The 23,987-nt window shown below is 50.6% G+C and overlaps 1 protein-coding gene across 2 annotated transcripts; it reads right to left on the bottom strand.

Moving 5' to 3' along the window:
• Positions 1–5,918: 5,918 nt before the first annotated feature.
• On the bottom strand, positions 5,919–23,344 carry OAT (ornithine aminotransferase). 2 transcript variants are annotated; one of them, XM_044659231.1, is made up of 10 exons: positions 23,275–23,344; positions 20,510–20,728; positions 19,284–19,508; positions 19,032–19,127; positions 16,173–16,300; positions 15,418–15,540; positions 9,351–9,479; positions 8,693–8,806; positions 7,793–7,937; positions 5,919–6,690 (listed from the first exon to the last, which is right to left on the bottom strand). In XM_044659231.1, exons 2-10 carry the CDS (start codon positions 20,706–20,708, stop codon positions 6,530–6,532), a joined length of 1,320 nt encoding a protein of 439 aa, XP_044515166.1. In that variant the 5' UTR covers positions 20,709–20,728; positions 23,275–23,344; the 3' UTR covers positions 5,919–6,529. The 2 variants fall into 2 exon arrangements, with proteins under 2 accessions (XP_044515166.1, XP_044515167.1); XM_044659232.1 differs by having other exon boundaries at positions 23,279–23,339.
• Between the last annotated feature and the right edge of the window lie 643 nt (positions 23,345–23,987).

The following is a 23,987-nucleotide window of genomic DNA, read 5'->3' on the forward strand; positions in this document are numbered from 1 at the left end:
CTTAACCAAACAAGGGACAGAAGCAAGAGATAAAAAAAAAGATGCCTTTGACTTCCTGAAAATGAAATGCTTTCACCCAAACAAAATGAATACTTCTAGAAGAAGAGGGGAGGGGGTAGCTGGGTAGTTCAGTGGATTGAGAGCCGGGCCTAGAGATGGGAGGTCCTGGGTTCAAAGCCAGCCTCAGACACTTCCCAGCTGGGTGACCCTGGGCAAGTCACTTGACTCCCATTGCCCACCCTTACGACTCTTCCACCTAGGAGCCAATACACAGAAGTTAAGGGTTTAAAAAATAAATGAAATGAAATGAAAAGAAGAGGGGAAAGTGTAGAATAGGGGGAGGGGGCCCTGGCTTTATAGCCTGAGGACCAGAGTTAAATCCCAGCTCTTCAACTTCCTGTAACCTTAAACAAATCACTTCTCCTGCCTTAGTTTCCCCATCTGGAAAAGAAGATCATGGCCTCTCTAGTGCCTAACACACAGGTTATTTTAAGGATCAAATAAGCATTCCATGTAGAAAGTGGACCCATTAACTGATCCCTCAGCATTCATGGTTCATAAAGATCCAGAAGAGTAAGTTCTTGTGATTCGTCAGTCAGTGGGATCCACTATTGGTTTTACTGAGAGAAATAACCTCCCCCCAAAAAGTGTTGGGACCCAAGTTGATCTCCCCCTTTCCCCGTTCCACTCCAAGTCAAACTGGTTCTTTGCCATCTGGACCTTCCCATCCTGGGGCCCCACAGATGCACCCTCCTCCCTGTGTTGCCTCTCCTGCTGTCTTTCCCTAATAGAATGTGGGCTCCTGGAGAACAGGATTTGTCTCAATGTCCTCTTTACATCCCCAGCACAGGCTAAGCTTTTTCATTCATTCCTTTTTTTTTTAAACCCTTAACTTCTGTGTATTGGCTCCAAGGCAGAAGAGTGGTAAGGGTGGGCAATGGAGGTCAAGTGACTTGCCCAGGGTCACACAGCTGGGAAGTGGCTGAGGCCGGCTTTGAACGTAGGACCTCCTGTCTCTAGGCCTGGCTCTCCATCCACTGAGCTACCCAGCTGCCCCCTCATTCATTCCTTTTAAAAAATGTTCCTAGCTTTATAAGTAGCCATTGTGATGGATCAGGCAAGTCATAACCTGGTTCAGTGTGAAAAGTACTAGACCTTGGAAGCCTGAGGACCTGGGTTCAAATCCAGACTTTGGCCCTTCCTAGCTGAGTGGCCTTAGACCAATCCCTTCTCCTTTCCAGGCCCATTTCCTTTTTCACAAAACGTAGAGGCTGCTTTGAAGACCTGGAAGGTCCTTTCCAGCTCTGAACCCTATGCAACGGGCGGCCAAGCTCTCTGCTGAGCAACCCCAGAGGACCTGAAGCCTGAAAGAACTCCAAGCCGCCCCCTTGGCCTTTGTCCCTGTTGTGGAGGACAAACAGTAGAATTTTTTTTAGAAAACTTTTCCATACTTACACAATTTGTGTCCTTCCTCTCCCCTCCACCCCTCCGCAGGCAGCACATCTCCCCCCCACCCAGTTTCTTCACGTGTCACCCATTGAGCCCCATTTCCTTATTATTGCTAGTTGCACTCGGGTGGCCGTTAAGGTCTACGTCCCCAGTCAGGCCCGCATCAACCCATGTGTCCAAGCAGGTGTTTTCCTTCTGTGTTTCACAGAGCCGTCCCTGACTCATGACAAAAGAATCTGTACTTCCTCTCCTCCTCTCCTGAAAATGAAACCTAAAATGCCACCACGGGAGCCCTCTGAGGGAGAACCTCACGAGCACTTCCCATGTAGGGGAGCCATCCACGGCCACCAGGAGGCCATAAAGAGGGGACCAAGGGGGCCCCCTTCACTTGGTGCAGAGAGGGGCCTGCCCAGGGGCCCAGGAGCCCCCAAACATCCAGCACTGGTCTAGATGCCTTGGCACAGGAAGTGCCCGCCTGTGGGCAGCTAGACGGGAACCCCAGTGGGAGCAGCAGAGGGCAGCAGAGGGGGGTTTTGGGGCAACGGGAGCAAAGCCCTCCCCAGCCGAGGACCAGCCTCCAGCTAGAAGGGGTCTGGGAGCTGCTCCAGTTCGGCGGTGCCCAGGCATGACGGGCATTTGCCCAGGGCTTTAAAGGGTGCAGAGGAACACAGCGACACAGCCTGATCCTCTCATTTGACAGAGAAGGAAACGGAGGCCCAGAAAGATTTGGCAAAACAATAGACAGGAAACGGGTCTTTGATTCTCTTTATGGAACGGGAAGGAGAGAGAGCCCAGCAGAGGGTCGTACTGGGCAGTGAGCAAGTGAGACGTCTGGAGCCAACGCAGATAGGAGGGGCTGCCACCACCCCTCTGTGCATGGAGGGTCTGGAGAGGCAGGCAGAAGGCAGGGAGGAGGGAGAAGAGTAAATGCTAGACTGGACCTGGCAAGACCCTCCTGCAGCTGTTCAGCAGGCACCCGGCCGCCTCTAGCTGTGCTTTGGGAAAAGCCAATATGGCGGCCGTACAGAGAATGGAGGCTGGAGTCGGTGAGACCATTTAGGAGGCTGCGGCCATGATCCAGGGGATGGCGATGATGAGGGCACGAACTAGGGAGGTGCCAATGTGAAGGAAAGGGAGGGACAGCTGTGAGGATCAACAAGACTCCATCCAAACTGACTGAAAAAGGAGGTGGGCAAGAGAAAGGAACCCCAGACACCCCAGAGTTACAAACCAAGGAGAGCAGGAAGAATCAGGCGCCTTCCACAGAAAACAGCTAAGAGGAGAGAGGAGAGGAAGGTCCTTTTTGGACAGGATAAGCTGAAGATGCCTCTAGAGCAGTGCTGGGCAAACTCTTTAAAGAGGGGGTCAAAGGAAAGGAAATGCTCCTCTGTCAGTCTGTTTCTAAGGCAGCTCTTTCGAAGTTTCATTGTATTGTGTCCTACTCGTTGTATTCGTCATATTAGAAATAATGTCAGAGGCCAGCCGGGGGGGGCCACATCTGGCCCACAGGCTGTAGTTTGCCCATCCCTGGGCTAGAACATCAAGGAGACACCCAGCAAGCACATTAAACAAAGTGGAGCTGGAGTTCAGAAGAGATCTGTCAGTCAAAAACATTTATTATGCGCCACCTACATGCCAGGCACTGTGATAAGTACTGAGGATGACAAAAAAATACAGAAGGTAGTCCCTGCCCTCAAAGAGCTCACAATCTAACACATAAAAAGCTGGAAAGTGGGGAAGGGAAGGGTGAGGGGTAACTAGCATGGGGCATTGTGAATTTGAATGGGGAATGAAGAGATGGCAGCATTGGGCATCCTTCTCAAGTGGAAGATATGAGACGTCCACCCTCCACCCAGGGCAGCTAAATAGAGGATTGAGCTCTGGGCTTGGCATCAAGAAGACTCACCCTCTCTAGCTGAGTGACCCTGGGCAAGTCATTTAATCTTGTTTGCCTCAAGTTTCCTCATCCAAAAGATGAGCTGGAGAAAGAAATAGCAAACCACTCCAGTATCTCTGCCAAGAAAGCCCCAAGTGGGGGTCATGGAGAGTCAGACACAATAGAAATGACTGACCACCAAAAGCCCCCCATCCTCTCTGTAATGCAGGATTTATGCAAGGTTTCTTACATTTGCAAAATTACCCTAGGCAATCCTGTCAGTTAGGAGAATGGAACTCTGGCCTGGCAGGTGACAGTCCCAGGAGCTGACAGTTGAGCTGGGACTATAAAAACCCCTGCAAAACCAACCTTGGGGGTTCTGATTTCCTTGACCTCACCCAGACACCCAGCTGCCCCTTGACTTTCCCTTGGGGACCCCAGGAGGTTGAAGGGAGGTTTGGGTTGTGGAATGTGGGCAGGATTTAGCTTAGAGTAGCTTAGCAACAGGGACATCCCTAAACCAATTCATCAACTATATCTGTTTAGCTGGTGGATCATTAGCATCAGGGCAGTGCCAAATTATCTCTGGCTGAGGGCTGGTTCCCTCAGCCTGACCTTACCTTCTAGGTCCATAGCCAAGACTTGCCAGTCGCCCCTAGCAACAGCTTCTCAAGTCCCTAAACCCTCTTACCTGAGTTTCCCCTTCATATTAAAATAAAACCCTTAGCCTGAAACTGAGAGTTCCTGTAGTTATTATAACATCATCTTGGGCTAAGGGGCTGAGGAGAGGGGAGAATATCAACCAGTTGACTTTAAAGGAAGTACTGGGCAGGCCTCTATTGTATCCAGGAAGTGTGTGAGTTCCGTTTCTTGTTGAGTTCTGCTTACCCAATAGGGAGGCAGTTACTCCAGCAGGGAGGGGCCCCTCACTCTCCACCTTAAAGGAGCCTATAGCTAGCAAGGGAGATTTACTGGGCATCACAGCTCAGACTACACATCACCGATAGCCCCGAATCTCCACCTACTGTAGTTACAGGCTCCCAGGCCCCAGGTGACTCACTTGTAACATCAGCATCTCTATTATCAGCCACGTTATCCACTTATTACATCTCCTAATAGAGGGAAGGAGGGGGTCCCTGGGGCCTGGGCTCCTGAGGGGACTTCCCAAGTGGATGTCATCTTGCAGGATGATGAGCTTCTGGGGATCACTGAGCACTGGAGAGCAGCCAGTTGGGAAATGATTTGAGTTGGAGATGTAGATTTGAGTCTTCTGCTTAGACAAGCACTGAATTGATGAGAGTCAATAAGGTCCCTGAGAGAATGGATGGTGACCCAGCACAGAGCCTTGGGAGTCAGATAATGAGCAAAAGAGGATGGCCAGATGAACTCTACCATAGAAGAAAAGGGAAGAAAAACTCAAGTATCCAGGACAAGTGAGGCTGGGGAAAGGACTGGCCAAGGGGGCTTCAGAGCAACCCTGAACACTTGTTTTGGAAAAATGGTGGCATTAACACAGTCAGATGGCAATGGCTGGGATGGAGGCAAGGAAATGGAGATAAGGACTGCATAAACTCCAGGAAACCCCAAAGAGGAGACATGAGCTGAGTTTTGTTTTTTAAAGGATGGGGAAGACTTTGGCATGCTTATGGGAAGCAAAAGAACCCGTTGATGAGAAAATGAAGATTGGAGAGAGGGCCAGGTCAAGGCTAGAGACAAGAAGGCCACCTGCTCCTCAGATACTGGAGGTGACAGTCTAGAAGGGCTTGGGGGGCCCATGGCAGATGGCTTCCATCTTCTTAGCTCTCCCAGAGAAGTCCCCAGACCCACCTCTAGAAAGCATGCTCATGTTGTCAGTTCTCCTGACATGCGTCACGGTGTGGTATTCACTCTGCCACACACTTTCTAAAAGAACTTACACATGTGTACGACACTTCCCCTCCACTAAAGCCTCCCCTATTGTGAATGGCCTGGTGTGTTCTGCCACTTGAGGAGGGTTTGTAATATGGCCCAGGCTGGACTCCCCATAAGTAAGGACCAAGCAGAGACCCACAAACATCTCCAAAGGGTACAGCTGCCTTGTATGCACACAGAATGGTTCACTTCTTATCCCCAGGTCTTTCCACAACCACTATTCATTCTGACGCTCATCTCCCCGTGGGGCAGCCACTTTTAAGCTCTGGTACTGTCATTGTGATGTAGAAACCTGGCTCCTCCAGCTTTATTTGGCTAAGGGTGCAGCGTCCGTCAAGTAAGTAGTCCCCTCGGCAATGTGGCACAATATCTAGGGCCCTGGACTTGGAATTCAAGAAGACCTGGGTTCAAATCTCAGTGCTGGTACTTCTGAACTGAGACCCCAAATGAGTCCCTCAACTCAAGCCTGTTTGTTCATCTGTAAAATGGGAATAGCATCTACCTCACCAGATTGTTCAAGGGACAAATAAGACAACCAAGAGATTTCTGGGTACCCATCTAGCTCTCGTCCATTCCAAAATGCTCGTCGCGTGGGGTGCAGGGCCTTCTCCACAGAGAGCGGCACAAAGGCAGCTGAGAAAGCTAAGGTGAGTAGTAGGGAGGCGGCATACCATCACAGAGCTCTTAAATAAAGGCTTTATTTTTAGTGTAAACATGATTTTGAAGCTTCAGAAAAGGCAGCAGCAGGAGAAGGACAGACTCCATTCTCGCCACTGCTTTAAACTGACGGTCAAACACACCCACACAGAAGATACGGGAATGTCTCCGGTTTCTGAAGCTGGCCTAGCAAACACCCCAGAGCGGTGCCACGGGCCTTCCTCCAGGCACCCTGAAGTCTTCTCCTCGAGCCCCCTGGAGTTAACGGTTCAGAGACAAAAGCTTTTGTACCATTCTAGGAAAGGTAACATGATTACGGAAAAAGCATCCACGCATCCCACTTGAGGCTCAACACTTCCAGGCATTTTAAAGATGTCGACACACAAATACAGGTCAGCCGTCCGGCTTAGAAAGAAGACAAGAGTTAATTGAATAGAATTTCTCAGTGACATTAAACAGCAAATTGCAGGTGATTCAATTTTCGCTCTATTAGATAGGAACTACAAAAACAAGTCTTTCACACGGGAGTGGATCTGGCTGGGCGCTCGGCGAGCACGCAGGCTCTCTAGCACACACACACATGCACGCACGCACGCCACTGCCCGGAGGCAGGAGCAGACGCGGACACAAAAGCTCTCAGAAGGACAGGATGGTCTTGTTGATGATCTCCACCGACTCCCGGATCTCATCCTCCTTGATGACCAGGGGCGGCGCCAGCCGGATGATGTGGCCGTGGGTGGGCTTGGCCAGAAGTCCGTTGTCCCGGAGACGCAGACACACTTTCCAGGCGTCGTAATCTAAAGAGAACACGGCAGTGCCCACAGGGCCGTTATCGAAGGCCGGCCTCTCGGTGCTCCTTTATGGCGGCATGGAGCAAAGTCCCCCAACCCGGTGACTCTGTGAAGATCAGCCTCGACCTAGACAATGAAGCCGCCGACAAGCCCCAAGGCCGACCTGCCATAAAGGGGCCGGGGCAATTCGCTGGCGTGCTGATAGCCTGGGCAGAGTCCTCGACAGCGGCAAATCGAGCCCGCAGGTGCCGCGGCCAAAGGCCACAAAGGTGTGTTTGCCACAAAGCGGAAACACAGAAACATGAGAACGAATTGAGAAGGAACGAGGCCCCTGACCGGCGAAGGGGCTGCGCCAGTGGCTCTAAGCAAGGAGCCCGCTTTCTCTGGGGCCTCCAATCGCTACCTCACGTTCACATCTCACAGTGAGTTATATTAGTCAACATTCTCCTTTCCATGGCTAAGGTTTTCTTTAAAAAAATAAAAACAAAAACCCGTAATCAATACTATGTATTAGTTCCAAGGCAGAAGAGAAGAGCAAGGCAATGGTGGGTAAGTGACTTGCCCAGGGTCACACAGCCAGGATGTGTCTGAGGCCAAATCTGAACCCAGAACCTCCCATCTCCAGGCCTGGCTCTCTATCCACTGAGTCGCCAGCTGCTCCCAAACTAATCATCTGAACACTAAGTGGTTTTAAGAGCACCGTAAAAACAAGATTTCAGCAGCTTTAAAAAACAAGGTGGCAGAATTCTACCCTGAAAATGCTAGTTGTCAGAACTGAGCCCAAATGATTGGACGCTGCTGTGGAAAGCCCCAGGCTCCCACGAAAGTTGAGGAAGGGGAGAAGCAGCATACAATGAGAAGTAAGAAACTAAAGCTTCCTTCTACTGTAGTTCATCAATCTTCAATGAAGAAAACATTCTGAGGCTCTTTGGACAAAAACCTTAAAATAGAGGTCACAATCCTCTCAGAGTTTCCTCCCAAAGGCTTACCTATGGTCAGGGGCGGGCTAGTCAAGTGAACTCCAAATACAGTCAGACTGCAGTAATATGAAGATGCCCTCTGGAAGCCCCTCACAAATACCCAATCCCAAACGTCCGCCCTGCCCTACCTTTAGTCTCTCTAATCACGACAGCATTTAGTAGCCCTTTTCCTCTCACAGCAGTGACGATGTCAGACGGCAGCTTCATCAGCTCGTTCCTTAAGAGGGTCCCCATCATGTCCGCGTTCTTAGCGAGGTTCTCTTCTTCCAAAACCTTTTAAAAAACACACAAAGGAGAGTGAGGGCTTTTTTGGCTAGTGATGAAGGACAGGACAAGAGGGGCAGAAGAGGCACCCTTAAAGGGAGGGCCAAGAGAAACGGGAAGAGAAAGGAAGGGGGCCCCTCTGCCCACCCCGATCCATTCCCTCCCTCCAGGCCTGCTCAATGGATCTTCCCCGAACCCAGCTGTGCCCACATTCCAGCACGCTGTTAAGCCACTGAGGAGGATCCAGACTCCTCCGGCCCTCCCCGTCGGACATGGCTTTCCTCCCGATGCTTTCCCCATGGCTCTCTCTGCTCATGCTTTTACCTGCCTTTCCTGGTCCTCACCGCCACGTACAGCCTGTCGAGGTCTCCCTCCCCCTGCTCGGAACTCTCTTGGGCATTTCTCAGTATTACTTTGGATTCCCCATTTGTGTGCGTCTCATCTTCCCCCACTAAACGCTGAGCCCCATCGGGAGTAAATCATGTCCTACAAGGCTGGCGCTGCTCAGCACGAGCTGGTCCTTTGAGAACAAGTCAGAGCTCTGGCTTGACCACGTCCTCTGGGGAGCGGCTCCCCAGCCAGGAACACGTGCGGGCAGTTTAATGGCCCGACGGCACCCCGAGAACCAGCTCTGGGCCTGGCCTAAGCCTGTGAAGACCTGCAGTGGGGAGTCCCCTCGTTGGCCCGGCCTCTCTTATCAGCTACCATCCAGGCCGCCCATCTCTTCGCTCTGGAAAACGCAGAGGAGAAGCCGGCAGTCCTACCTCCAGAGCCGCCATGGCCACCCGGCAGGCCAGCGGATTGCCGCCATACGTGGAGCCATGTTCGCCTGGTTTAATGCTCAGCATAATTTCATCATCACACAGCACAGCCGATACCTAGCAGGAAAGAGGCACCATCAGAGGGAGCTCCAACCCAGGCTCCTGGCAGGGGGCAAAAATCCCTCTGGAGGAGACCAACGGTTAAGGGGCGATCGTGGGCCCTCTGGGCCGAGGCTGACACAGCACAAACGAACTTCACAGCAGACGCTGCCTTCGAGCCTCTTTTGGAGGCGCCCCTGAGCACAGCTGACTCTTCCCTGCTGAGAAGACCCCGAAGCGGGCTCTGCGGGAACCAAGCCCCCTCGCTTCAGGGGCTTTTACCCCATTCAGCAAGACTCCTGCATTTCAGAACTCGCGAATGATCAAAAATGACTCGTTTTCTCTAGAAGCTCCCTGGCCGCGTGTTCCTCGGTTTCCCTCCAATAATCCACCATGGAAACGAGCAGAGCTCCCAGGGATCCTCCAGCACAAGCCTACATGGATCGAGTTCACCTCAAACCCAAGGAAAGACCCTTTGCTGGTCCTGGCGGAGCGAAGGGGCCCTCGACGTGCAGCCCTCGGCCATGAGCTACTGTGACTGTTACTTTGGGATTGCGCTTACTGGGTATAAGCCGCCAGAAAGGGCCTTTCCAAGGAGGATGATGTCAGGCCTGACATTTTCATGATCCACAGCCAGCCACCTCCCCGTTCTGGCTAATCCCGTCTGGATTTCGTCAGCAATGAAGAGAACCTAAAGGAAAACAAAGCGTCCTTAGTTAGAGAGCCCGAGGCCCCCAAACCTGCTCCTCAGGGGTTCAGCACACACTTGGGGCGAGGTGCCGGCCTGGCTCCAGGGTACTCGGCCCACAAAGAGGCTGGGCTGGCACCCAGGTGGGGGAGAGCCAGCAATGCGAAGACAGGCCAGACCAGTGGGCCCAAACGGGGAAGATGGGCTGTCACTGGAGTAAATGTCGCAGGTACCTCTGGGGTTCAGAAGGTCAGCTTCCAAAGTACAGAATAAGAGCAGGGTGTCTGCAAAGTCCTCAGGACTTCAGAGGACGGACAGCTCTTCGGCTAAAAGCCAATCTCATGCTGCCCCGAGGAGCTGATTGCCTCTGTATCCCCAGAACTTAGCCCAGAGCCCGGCACACAGCAAGCACTCGATAAATGCTGCTGACTTGACTTCTCACACCATAGAATAACTATTCCCTAACTGACGGGCTCCCACCATGCCTTCCAATTGTTGGCAATATTTCATTCTGTTTTAAACCTTTATTTTGACCTTTGGTCCCCCCACCCCAACCCCACAGCACATGTCCCGGGATGGAATTGCTGGGTGAAAGAGGACAGACGATAGGGTCCCTTTCACCCAAACCCCAAAGAGCCAGACTGGCAGGCTGCACTCACCAGGGCCATCAGTGCCCCATCCTGCCCCAAACCCAGCACGCTGGCTGCTCCTGTTGGTCCCCTTGGAAGGGATCTGAAGGGTTCAGGGTGAAACCCGAGACCTGCTTCACTTCCGGGACTCTCAGTGACCAGGACAAGGCTCTGACAAAGCCCTCTGACCGCTGGTGGCCTGGCAGCAGGGTCTAGCCAACGTCAATGCCTACAACCTCAAGGAACGACATTCCTCCTCACGCAGCTTCACTGACTTTGTCTTTAACTGTAAACACTCACAATAATCTATTCTCTTTGCTTAGCTGACAGCTGGGAAATGGAGGTGCTCAGCAGAGAATGTCTCACCAAACAAGGACTACAAGCTATCAGCAAAGATGAGGATTACTTGGATTACTCGTTCATTTGGATCAAAAGGAGACATCAGACAAAGTTTCCCCATTTTCTGCTAAACTGCTTCCCAGACACCCCAGCAATTTTGCTGAAAATCAAGTTTTTCCCCCAGTTTCCACAATGATTTTAGGCACTCGTCAACTGAGGAATGGCCAGACAAGTTATAGTGGATGAATGTAATGGAATGTTGGCAGAAAAGGGTAGTGTGGTGGGGGCAGGATGGAGGTGACCCCCACAAGGGGCTACTGCAGGGACAGTGAGATATAACTCAGCTTCTTCTCCAGGAATAGCTGCTCCCACCCTCCCCCTTTAGGGTTGGGCCACAAGCCCCATTTTGGAGCCCTAAGATGAAAAGGAGAGAAAGAAGGGTGAGATGTGTCTCTTAAGAACTACCTTTGCATGAGAAGTTCTAGGTATTTTAGTCTTAGGTTGCTGTGTTCAGTTGTTCCAGACATGTATGACTTTCCATGACTACTTAGGGTTTTCCTGGCAAAGGTACTAGAGTGGCTTACCATTTCTTTCTCCAGCTCATTTCACAGATGAGGGACTGGAAAAAAACAGGGTGAAGGGATTTGCCCAGAGTCTCACAGCTAGTTAGTGTCTGGGGCCAAATTTGAACTCAGGAGGATGAGTCTTCCTGGTTCCAAGCCCAATGCTCCAACCATTGCACCACCTAGCTGCCCTTTAGTCTTGGAAAGAGTTGGTAAGTCCCAAGGAGAGAGAAGGAAAGCTGGTAGGTCTCTTGCTAAAAACATCTCAAGGTACTTTTCCAGCAAAAGAATTATTTGGATTAATGAAATCTTTTGAAAAGCAAAACCTGCTGGGAAAGTTAAAGGTGTTAGTCATTCTTACTTTAGTATGAACTAGTTAGACCCATTTGGCTAAAACCACTCTCCCCAAACCAAAGCTTTGGTTTGAGTAGAGAAGAGGACCTTTCCTATCAATGACCAAGGCTAAGATGGGAAACCTTGAAGCCTGGGGCACATACTTCTCAGAGTGAGGGTGGCACCAGAAAGAAGCCCCACTGGACTCAGGTGCCTGATCACCTTGCTGTGCCTCAGTTTGCTCATCTGTAAAGTGAGGACACTGGACTGCCTGGCCTCTAAACTATCTTAAAGAGGAGATGAAAGAAGGAAGCTGGGGAAGCAACCAAAGGGAAATGGGAAGGCCTGAGACATTTAACAAGTGCTATGTGGCAGATTTAAGAAGAGATAATCATGGTGGATGCAGGCACTCCCCAAAGAGATCAGCAAAGGCATTGGAGCAGGTGGCAAAGAATTACAAGTATTTGTTTCAATCTGGGTTGAACCACATCAATTCCACAAACCTCTTAAAGTACCTTCTGAGAAATGCAAATCAAAACAACCTCACAACTAGAAGATTAGCCAATATGACAGTAAAGGAAAATAATAAATGTTGGAGGGGATGTGGCAAAATTGGGACACTAATACACTGCTGGTGGAGCTGTGAATGGATCCAACCATTCTGGAAGACAACTTGGAATTATGCTGAAAGGACTTTCAAAGACTGCTTGCCCTTTGATCCGGTCTTACCACTCCTGGGTTTGTACCCCAAAGAGATAAAAAAAATGTTTGTACAAAAACATTCATATCCTCGCTCTTTGTGGTGGCAAAAAAATTGGAAAAGGAGGGGGCATCCCTCAATTGGGGAATGGCTGAACAAATTGTGGCATATAATGGTGATGGAAAACTATTTTGCTGAAAGGAATAATAAACTGGAGGAATTCCATGTGAACTGGAGAGACCTCCAGGAACTGATGCAGAGCAAAAGGAGCAGAATCAGGAGAACAATGTACACAGAGACGGATACATTGTAGCACGATCAAATGTAACTGACTTTGCTACTAGTATCAATGCAATGGCTCAGGACAATTCCAAGAGACTTAGGAGAAAGAACACTCTACATCCAGAGAAAGAACTGTGGGAGCAGAAATGCTGAAGGAAAACATAGGATCAATCACTTGTTTATATGGGTATAGAATGTGGGGTTTGTTTTTAAAAGATCATTCTACTGCAAATATGAATAATATGGAAATAGGTATTGAGTGATAATACACGTATAACCCAATGGAATTGCTTATCAGCTCCGGGAAGGGGAAGGAAAGAGGTGAGTGAGAAAACATGAATCATGTAAGCATGGAAAAATATTTTAAAAAATAAATAAAATATTTTTAAAGATAAAAATCAAGTACCTCCTGGGCACCAGGCACACATTCTAGCAGGAGGCACTGAGTGGAGCCTCAAGGGCAGGCCACTGTCCCCAGGCCCAGAATGAGAGACTTGCCAAGGGGAGGCTGGCAGAAGAAGAGCCTTGCTGGCTGCGCTTGCTTTTCTGTTGGATGGCTAGATGGAAGCCTGCAGAGAGAGGGTTAGGGTTCACCCATCTATGGTGTCAGCCAATGTCACCTCCCTTGGTACTCCATTCGCCCACATCCAGCTGGATGTCATGCACCTCTCTCCACCTAGACACATGTCCTTGTCTTGAGTTCATTTCTCCCCTAAACTAGCTCTCCTTCCTGAATGACTCATCACCCCTCTGGTCACCCAGAGAAGCTCCTTAGTCTTTCCAAAACAATCCTTACTTGGGTCTGGTCAGCTATCAGTCCTCCTCAAATAACAGCCCTGTGCCCGGACAGCGGGAAGCACAGCTACGAGAACATCAGCCACGATGACTGCCCTCCACACCTTTAGCACCCAGCATCCATGTTACACAGAAAGTGGATGAGGCCTCTGAGACCATTCAGGCCCCAAAGCCACCATCGACGTTCTTTTATGTGCAAACAAGCACTATCGACAAATTCACAACAAAACCAGAGGGAAGAAATCTGGAACTCAGCTTGGTGGTACTAGCTCTGTGACCTAGGCCAAATCAATTAACTCCAGTGTCTATCTCCACCCCATCTGAAAAATAGGGCTAAGAGTGCCTGCCTTTTCGGACTCCCAGAACTGAGGCAAACAAGATAACCAATCCAGGCACTGGGCGAGGTTCTGGGACACATAAGATGAATCTATCCTTGCTCAAGGAGCTTACTGGACAAATACCTAAGTAGTATGTGTAGACCAAATATGAAGCTCTTTGGGGGCTGGGAGAGGCTGAAGGTCCCTGAGCTGTAACTTGAAAGAAGAGAGACTGCAGGAGACAGAGGTGAGGAAATTCATTCCAAGCCCAGGGGGAGGGTGGTCAAGGGATGGACGGAGAAGGGGAAGAAGCCTCTCTGACTAGAGGCGGCAGAACAGGCACTCTGAGTGGAAGGAGTTTTCCTCAGCCTGAATCCCGATGAAATTGAAGGAATGGATAAAGATTAGAGGAGTTTGTGGCGAGTCTGGCTCGCCAAATTATATGTGGATCACAGAATGGGATAAAAGGAAGGAGGTTGGGACCAGGAGGGTCAGACAGACTTCCAGAGAGACTCAAGGCCTCTTGCTGATCAATGACAAAGTTTATTGATTTCAGGAAGGTACTTATAGAGAAAGCGATGTAGGCTAAAGGATTAGGTAAGCTTTTTCCAGGGACGATGGTTAGTAATGATTTACAGTCTTAGTGCAATGACTTCATTTACCCTCATGGAAGCTTAGACAGAATTTTCTATAGGATAATAAACCACAGGTAAATATGTAACCATCTAGCCAAGCTTCTCACAGAATTCCTGCATCAGTAATTTCTTGGAAGAACATACAGTTCTTACAAAGTACAGCAGGGAGGAGTTAGGAAGGGTTTTGGGGGGCTCATGTGAGGAGTGATTCTGGCCAGGCCATGGCTTTGATTTTACTGTGGTCTGCTCTCACTCCTGGGGGCCTACAAGTTTGTTTGGTTTTTTATACGAATTTATTTATTTATTTAGAATATTTTTCCACAGTTACATGATTCGTGTTCTTTCCCTGCCCCCTCTCCCTGAACCGACAAGCAATTAGAGGAATTTTTTATCCTGTCAAACAACTCTCACCTCCTGACTCTTATTTTGTGCTCTGGGACTAAACAGAACAAACCTCTCTCTCTCATAGCTCTCCCATTCCCCCAAATCGACAATACCAATACCTTTTGGCATCTGTCTGAGGTGGATTCCCCTCCTGTAGACACTCAGCAGCACCACTGATGGACTTCTAGAAGGGCCGTGCCCCAAGCTGAACCCCATCCCTCTGCCCTCTCTCTCCCCCAGGGGGGCCTGACCACAGCCAGGGGCCGCAGGGCTAGCTAGCACTCCTTTCTTCCCACAATCGATGTCTCTCCTCTTCCTGCAGCCTGGCTGCCTCGCACAGCACCCACTCACACTGAGCTGCTCAGCTCCACAATGTTCTCAGACTCCTGTCTAACCTCAACTTGTACTTCTAAGGTTGATTTTCTGAACTCAGGTTCCTCTGTAAAAAGTCAAATTGTTTGACCTTAAAGCAACTGAGTGCCCACAAGTAGCAAGAGCTCAAACTAGGGAAACTGAGGGGCTTGTTTTGTTTACATCTCAAATAAGCATCTTTGGTCAACAGAGAGCTGGAAGTTTTCACGTTTCCAGGACAGAGCTCATTGGTCAGAACAAGTATGCTGGGGAAAGAGCAAAACACCCTCCCAATGAATTTCAACAGAGCCAATTTTCTTTCCATGAGAGTCTCTCATCCATCTTATTTTTAAACCAGGCCTGGGGGGAGGGGGGAGGGGTCTAAGTGCCTGAAGCAGCCTGCGGCTGGTCTATAGCTCCCTGCAGCAAAGGTTAGCCAAGAATCAGGGCAGCAGAGGGATGCCGCAACATGGTCCAGAGCCATCTCCCATAAGGACATCCTGAACAAGGATGGAAGCCCTGGTAGCCAGCCTCCTGCCTCTCTCTTAGAGGAAGTTGACAGGTTTGGCCCAACACAGAGGAGAGTTCGTGAGCCCCAGCTAGCATTCCTTACCTGGAACTTGGTGCAGAGATCTCTGACTCCAGAGAGATAGCCAGGATCAGGGACAATGACGCCAGCTTCCCCTTGAATGGGCTCCACCATGAAGGCCGCCACGTTGGGATCCTGGAGGGCACGCTGGCTCGAGGCAGAGAGAAACAAGGGAAGATCACTACACACACCCTCTCTGCTGAACACCTGCACGACTGGCCCATCTTCCCGAGAAACTATAAATTCAATCATGTCCCAGTTCCCTAAGAGTTTCAGAGAAACCTTCCCCTTCCTCTTTGACTGAGATTCCATTTGAAGGGTCCCCAATAGTCCAAGTTCTTTATGCCCCAGAAAATGTGGTTTTAAAAAATGTTACACAGTCAACCTTTCTGGGTTGACGCTTTTTATTTATCTGCAAATTCACGTTAGCTTTGCCAGCTCTCTCTCAGTCGGTCACACCTGGCTTGGTCACTGGGGACTGCTCAGGACACACATGATCCATGACTAGACGTTACACCTCAGGACAACGCAGACTCCTACAAGGGGCTTGGTAAAGCTTATCCGAGAGCCTCCGTGTTCTTCTAGTTGAAAGTCCAGAGCTCAAACCCCAAACTCTGGCCTGAGAACTACTCTGCCAATAGTCTAGATGAGGGTTCATCACCCACAAACAGGCAGAAGGACATGCCCAGACCCCAAAGATTTGTCCCTTCCCCCCACAATGACCTGCGGGCTGCAGACTACAAAACCTTGTGACCCTGGAGGAGCTGTTGCAAAAGTACCTCAAGGGCAGGCAGGTCATTGTACGGGATGATCTCAAAGCCCGGCACAAATGGTCCAAAGCCTTCATAGCTTGATGGATCAGTCGAACTAGAGATAGCAGATAAAGTCCGACCCCAGAAGTTCCCAGCTGCAAAGATGAAAAACAAAATTCATTATTTCAACAAAATCCAAACATCTCAATAGACAGTTTCCCCCAAACAGATTCTAAAAAATTCAGGTTAAAAAAAATCCTAAAGTTCCAATGATCTGTGATTCCAATGGGATTTGTGAACCAGGAATCTAACTGAAACCTGAATGTAATTCAAAGAATGAATCTTACAAACCCGAAATTATTTCAGGCCTAGTTTTCTTGCTCCTACAAATAATTAAATCTGCCACAAGCAGTCTAAGTGCCTAACCTATGCTGCTTTGGCACAGAACACAATACCCTCGGGCATTATTCATCTCTCCCATATATTCCTTCTCTCAGCCAAAGAGAGCTCAAAGTCAAGTGCAATATCATAGGCCTTTGACTACCCCAACCTAGCACAGATCTTAGAATAAAAGCCTCTTCTATGGGGAGGATAATCGGAAAAACCATTGAACTTCAGAAGGATTTCATGAACTTCAAAATCTAGTCATTTGCCTTTGAGAATGCCCCAACTCACATCTCGTCTCAATCTGAAAGATGACAAAACAGCCCACTATTATTGCCGCTCCTACATTCTGTATAAGAATCTAAAAGCACCACACAGTTACGAACTCAAAAAATCAGATAAACTCTACAAATCCTGCAGCTTTTCTGGAAGTTCTTATATTAAGTTTGAACTAAATGGAAGCACATCTATCTCTATTCTAAAATGAGCTCATCTAATAAATCAGGAATAGGGCCAGGAAGCCTCACAATCACATTCTTCAATGGCATTTTCTAAAATCTCAAAATTGCGTTTCTCTACCTATGAAGCCCCAACATTCCCTTAAATTCAACATCTGGATTGTTGTCTTTATCTCAAAAATCTACTTCAAAATGCTTTCTGGGGGGCAGCTCGATGGATTGAGGGCCAAACCTAGAGGAGAGTTCAAATCTGGCCTCAGACAATTCCTAGCTGGGCAATCCTGGACAAGTCACTCCCCACCCCCCCCCATTGCCTAGCCCTTACTGCTCTTCTGCCTTGGAACGAATACACAGGATTGAGTCTAAGATGGCAGGTAAGGGTATTAAAAAATGCTTTCTGAATAGGTCTTAGAAGACTTGCACTCACTAGTCTAAAGGGCAGACCCCTCTCCAGCCTTGCCTTCGCTACCCTTTCTTCCACAGAAGTGCTCCTACGGATCGAGGGCCAACAACTGGCCTCTGTGCCCGCTGACTCTCAGCAGCTTTTTTCAAAAGAGGTGAAAACAGCTCTTTGCCCTTTTACTACAGAAAAGGCTGGATGCAATCTGAGGGACAAAGCAATCAGCACACAAGTGGTTTGCTTTAAACAAAAGATCAAGACAATTATGTTGACCACAAGTTAAAAACTGATTGATGAAAGCTTTAGTAAGAATCTTCTTTTATTGATAATGCTAAACCAATGGTGATCACTCTAAACTCTCTAAAGGCTGCAGAGGCTCCAATCCTTGAATAACTACAACCAAATTCAGATTTGCCAGCATAACCTAGTTTGCTTTCTGTCTCCCCAAATCCAAGGTCCCAGCCAGAGCTCCTCCAGGTCCAGTTCCAGGCCAAAGAAGAGCAGAACCCCCTCCCAGGAAGTTGTCGCTCCCGTTTAAAGGTGCTTCTTTTGCCTCACTTCCTGTGCCTTCCTCTTAGTTTACGTGTCCAAACACAACAAGCTTTGCTTAAGACTGCCCAGGGGGCAGTTAGTCAATTCTGATTCACCACCCACTTTCACAAACTTAGACTTCCCCACTTGTGAATTAAGTGGTGTAAACAAACACCTTTGGTGATTAAACATAAAAATGGGCAGGGTAGGTTTAATCTCATTATCACACTTCAGAGCAAGAGAAAGCTTAAAAACCAAAGTCCTAATATTTGAACCCTGATAAATACTCAAAAAATAATCTCTGAAGTCAAGCTTAGTAATCAAGTACAGGCCTTTCCAAATAGAAAAAAAAATTCAGGCAGCTAAGCAATTCAGTGACACAGTCTGGTCTGGAATTGGGAGACCTGAGTTCAAATGTTGCCTCAGCCACTTTCTAGCTGTGACCCCTATTGCCCAGCCTTTACTACTCTTCTGCCAGAAAGGGGGTGGGGAAGGTGAAGGAGGAGGAGAAATTTGTTCTTATCAATGGCATCTAGTAAAAACAGCCAAGGAAACTCAGCCCTACAAAGGCTCTGACCTTTCAACAACCTTGACAAAAACATGAGGGAACCCCAGACCAAAGAGTTCTAAAGTCCCACAGAGCTGACAGGACAAACGACACATGATCCCTCTGACCATGCAAACCAAGTGACCCAAGTCCACACCCTCTCATCCACTGGCTTCTTGCTGCTGTTGGAAAGTTGAGGTCACTCAATACCTCATTTTAGAAGACTGGCAGGACAGCAGAGGAAGGTAGCCAACTGCTAATTTCTTTCAAAGTTTTGGTTCTAATAGAAATATTTGGTCATCATCAACAAAATTACTGAGCTGCTCATTTAGAGAAGAGAAAAGGACTTGGGACTTTTCCTTTGGGAATGAAGTAGCTTAGGAAGTCTACTTGGGGATCCCTAGTTTATGGTCCTAAATGAGCTACTCAGACAGTATCTACGAGATAAGACCCTCGATGAACTAGTAATAACAGGGCAATCACCAAGCATGTCCTCTACAAAGCAGACACTTCAGGCTTAAAAATCACTGCCCCCAACCAGAGCAATAACACCAAGCTTTACATACCTGCAAAAATAATCTTTGCCTTGTATTTCTGAATGCCCTTCACACTGTATGCCCATTTGCGAGCTAATTTGCAGGCAGTTTCTCCAGCTTCCACCCCTTTTTCCACAGGTTTAAAAAAAAAAAAAAAAAAGATGTCCATTAAGTTTCCACAAATCCAGCCAAAACCAAAAATGATCCATTTTTTTTTTGTAAAGCATTGCCACATCTGCTTGGGATGTGACAGAGCAAAGCCCTCCCCAGGAAAGGTTTTACCTGTATTCATGGGTAGCACCTTGTTGTAGTTAAACATCTTGGTAATGTACTCCTCGTACTCGCCAAGGACGTTGTTATAGAACGCTCGAGACGTCAGGGCTAAGGTGTCGGCTTGGCTTTTCAGGGCGTCCACGATCTTGGGGTGGCTGTGCCCTTGGTTGACGGCGCTGTAGGCGCTCAGGAAGTCAAAGTATTTCCTCCCTTCCACATCCCATACATAAATCCCTAGATGGAAAGATCATTGTACAAGGTTACCAGAATGGCTAGAATCCCACCACCATTATTCCTAGGAAGCATCAAAACAAGCCACATCTTAGCTAGTTTGGAGCCCAAAACGTGAGGGATTTGTCTATAAACTCGAAATACAAATCAACAGGGACTGCCTAAAATCAGGGGGCTTGTTGACCAACGAGGGCAACTTCTGGTTAAACTCTCACTTAATGAGATTACAAAGAATTAAGTCTAGGGACAGAGCCTCAATCACGAGCTCACACAGAAACAGCTTTTTTCACATGACACACACATTCCTGAAAAGGCTGCTGGCATTTTAACGGGGAAAATCAATGTCCTGAGGCCTCGTCCTACTCGTTCACAAAGTGGTACCTGCTACCAGAGTATTCAAGGGAACGAGAGATGCCAGAACAAAGAAGGAAAAGGATTAAGCAATAATACACCGAACACAATGATGGGCGGCTGAAGCAATGGACAAATGCCGTAAAGTTCATTTTTAGTTTACTAGCAATGCCCACATATCAGGGCTCCTGGCTAAAGGCCTCCTTTAACCGGTTCACCTGAATTTTTCTATTGTTCAGTCATGTCTTCATGACCTCATTTGGGGTTTTCTTGGCAGATACTGAAACAGTTTGCCTTTTCCTTCTCCATTTCATTTTACAGATGAGAAAACTGAGGCAAATAGGGTTAAGTGACTTTGCCCAGGGTCACTAAGCTGATATGGGTCCGAGGTCAGAACCCCTCACCCCAGGCTCAGCACTCTATGCACTGCACCACAAAGCTGCTTCTGAATTAGGGTAAACAGACCCTACTTTTAATCCACAGCCAAGAGTCCAAAGATTGAGCCTTCGACGATCAGAATGAATTCTAGCGAGGTCGCCTCCCTCTTTTCATCCACACCAACTGCCTTACCACAGATTTCAGGGTCTCGTATTGGGCGTTCCAGGGCCGACCCCCCCCCAAGGCCGGGCCTCTGAGCCGAGCAGGCTTCGTACCTTTTCCTCTTTCCAGGGCGACGGGTAAAGGATGGTAGTTGTGGGCCCCATACTTGGCCTCTCGCTCAAATATCTGCTCGGAGGATGGAGGGCTCTGGATGGTTTTTTTGGTCGCCACGGATGCAGTCGCGGTCACGGAGGAGTGAACGCCGCGCCGAAACACAGCAAGAGTCTGCACGTTGGCCAGTTTGGAAAACATTCTGTTTCTGGAGTATCGGCCTGCCGAGGGAGGAAAACGGACACGGTGACCCTCGGCCTAACGCCGACCACTGCTCTGCAGAGCCAGGACAAGCCCCACCTCAGGCCTCCTGGGAAACCCTGTGTGTTTCTTGTGGGGGATGGGGGGGTAGTCTCGGAGTGACATGCCTCAGGTCTCCGGATGAGGAAGGAGGAGGAACCTGCCTATCCTGCCCTTGAAACTACTGAGCAAACACGGCGGGGAACAACGGAGAAAGAAGGTCTACACCTGTCAGGCAGGTTGGAAATGCTTTTTGGAGAACAATTGTTGCCCCTCACAAGGAGGGCCGAGCCAGGTCAGGCTCCAAAGTCAGGTCAGTCAGGAAAGGACTGGGGCAGGAGCATCTGGACAGCACCTACTACGTGCCTGGCGCTGTGCCAAGGGCTCTACAAATGTCATCTTGTTTGAAAAATGAGGAACAGGGAGGGCTGTGTGTTGTGTCCCTCCCCCAGCCCCACAGGCCAGGATCAGTCTCCATCCTCCCCTGGCTTCCCTCAAGGCTCAGGGGGTATCTGGGTGGGACTCTCACCTCCCTGCACGTCCAGGGCCTCATCCAGCCCGCTGCCTGAATAAATCAGGGGCCGGCTGGGGCTCTGAGCCCTACTCAGTCACTTAAGACCCTCTTGGGCTTCGGGGCCCTCCTCTGCTAAAATCGGAGGCTTGATTCAGACTCCTCTAAGATACCCCACTGAATCCTGGCCCAGCTTGGCTTCCTACCTCCCTCAACCCCCCTTGGGGGCTGGAAGGCCAAGTACAACAGGAGCCTGGGCTTCCTCCATTCCCTTAATCAGCTTAGCTCAGGGCCACAGCCCAGAAACCAGCAGGCAGGGGGAGTCAGAACTTTAAACCACCCCATCCCCCACACAGGCCCAGGAAAAAATAAAGGAAAGCCACAAATCTCAGGCTAATTGTTCTGGATCTGCCTAAAGGCTGAAGCAGGAGGACTCTGTTACATCCTCAGCCCCTTTCTCTCCCTAGAAATGCCAGCCTCTGTCCCTCTATAACTTTTTATTTTTCTTCCCTTTACCTTCAGGTGGTAAAGGGCTAGGCAAGGGGTACCAGCTGCTAGAAAGTGCCTGAATCCAGATCTGAACCCAGGACCTGGGACTGGGCCTGGCCCTTCCTACTAGCCTTGGGGGCAGTTTTTGTGAGGAGCCCCCTTTGTAGGGATGGCCCCCTCCCCAAATTATCTAGCCCATGGGGCGAAGGGCCAGTCTGCCCAAAAGCCTGGATAAGGCCTGGAGGGCTCTCCCACACAGGGCCCGCCTCTCTCCAGCTGTCAAACATTAGCTCCTCTGGGGCACCCTCCGGGACAGGTTTTGGCTAAACTTCAAGGGGGGGGGGGTGGCCACAAGCCCCAGGCGATTGGCTGTCCTGGTCGGGCCCCACACACACCCACCGGGCCACCTGGGCGGCTTTTCCACAGATTAACCCCTCAGTCTCCCATCTGGGTGAGAAGGCCAGCGCACTAAAGAAGACAGCAAGAAGCAGAGATGCCTGTGAAGAAGGGCTGGGCCAAACCTCCCAATCCTGGGGGCCCAGCGCACCACGGCTCAGCTTCTGGGCGGCTCCTGCCTGGTGGATACCCCAAATCCAGCTCTCTGGCCAGACCTGGGCATCCTCAGGCCCCCTCAGCCAGCCTCCGCCTCTCCCAGGAGTCCCTGGGCAGCGGGAAGTCTCTCCAAGGCGCCCAGAGATGCCCAGGAGCTGTGGGCGGTTCCCCTGCTCAGCTGGCAGCTGGTTCATACACACGCTGCTACTGGCCGCTTCCCATCACTCAAGGGCAGTGGGGCTCAGTGACTTGCCCAGGGTCACTTGGGCTGACAGCGTCTGAGGCCAACTTGGAGCCAAGACCTCCGTCCGCAGACCCGGCGCTCTCTCTGGCTGCTTTCCGAAATCCAAAAGGGGCTGAGGTGGCTGCGTGGGGGCCCTGGGCTGGCTGGTTCCGCCCGCGGGGCCTCCTCCCTCCTCCCTTTCGGTGCTACGGTGGAGAAGAGTGGCCGTGTGCGCGCCCGACCGTGTGCGCGCCCGGCCGCGCCGCGCCCCACCCCACTCCACGCAAGCGAGGCCCACAGGAGCCCAGGGATGCCCTGGAGCCGTCAGGACTCCGCCGCGAGCTCCGAGGAAGCCGGAATGCTGGGGCCGCGGGGGAGGCGGCCTCAGGCCGTGCAATCCTGGACGGACTGGCAGCTGGGGGGGATGGGACGGCCTTGGGGCTCCTCCCGGGCACGCTCCGCTGCGGGGCCCTAGTGGCTCCCGAGAGGCAAGGACTCGGACGAAGCCGAAGCAGTCAGTGCCCCGAAGAATGAGCCCATTTCCCCGCGTCCTCCCTCCTACCCCACCGCCATCTCGTCCTCCCTCCCCGCTCCCGCCCGCACCTCGTCTCCGAGATGGGGGGAGGGGAGCTCCCCGCCCGGCCGGGCCGCACCAACTCCGTCCGCACCCCCGAGGCCTCCTGGTCAAGAGCCCCTCCCCCTCGGACAAGCGACGCAAGACAGAAGGGGAAACTGAGGCCTGGCTTCGGTACCTGCCTGGCAGCGGCGGATGCGGACACTGACGAGGAGGAGACGGCGATGACACGCGGCACCTGCGGCGGCGACGACAGAGCGGCAGAGGCGACGTCACAGCCGCCCTATAGTGCCGGCGCCCCGCCCCCATACGCACGCCCTCGCTGGCCATTGGCCGCTCACTGAACTCCCCGCCAATCGTGAGGCCCGCCCCCGCCCCACCCCGACCCCTCGGGGGTCGCTGCGACGCGAGCATCTTCCGGGTCCTAGCGTCCGTCCCTTTCGGCCTCTCTCGTGGATCTGAGAGGTGTGAGCTCATCCCCCAGAGACCTGGGTTCAGATCATACCGCCTTTGGTCTTTCTCCTCCCTGGACCCCCTCCTCTTCTTTAGGGTGCACTAATATGGGAGGAGGGAGACGGAGAGAGAAACCAGGCCAGGCTCCTCAGAGGAGGAGACACCCTAGGAGAGAATAAGAAGGAGCGGGCTCTGCCTGGAGGAAGAGCGATGCCCACCCTGGGCCTCTATTTTCTCCTCTGCTGACCGTTAAGGTTCCCCTCCAGGGTCAGCCCCCTTAAATGGAGACCCTCCGCCGCCCCCAGAGGGCAGGGCAAGAATCTGGGGCTAGCATGGTGCATGGCACACAGCAGGGACTCAATAAGTGCTTCTAGACCAGGCGGACCTTTCTCTGGGGACACAATAAGCTCTGGAGTACCCCACTTTGTGCTAGGAAGA

The sequence above is a fragment of the Gracilinanus agilis genome, chromosome 2 (assembly GCF_016433145.1).
Source record: "Gracilinanus agilis isolate LMUSP501 chromosome 2, AgileGrace, whole genome shotgun sequence".
NCBI lineage: Eukaryota > Metazoa > Chordata > Mammalia > Didelphimorphia > Didelphidae > Gracilinanus > Gracilinanus agilis.

Coding starts and splice junctions, on each gene's coding strand:
- OAT (XM_044659231.1), bottom strand. CDS start 20,708: ATGTTTTCCAAACTGGCCAACGTGCAGACTCTTGCTGTGTTTCGGCGC. Junction 9,480..15,417: donor ATCTCTGCACCAAGTTCCAG/GTAAGGAATGCT, acceptor GTTTTCCTTTAG/GTTCTCTTCATTGCTGACGA. Junction 7,938..8,692: donor TGGCCATGGCGGCTCTGGAG/GTAGGACTGCCG, acceptor GTTTTTTAAAAG/GTTTTGGAAGAAGAGAACCT.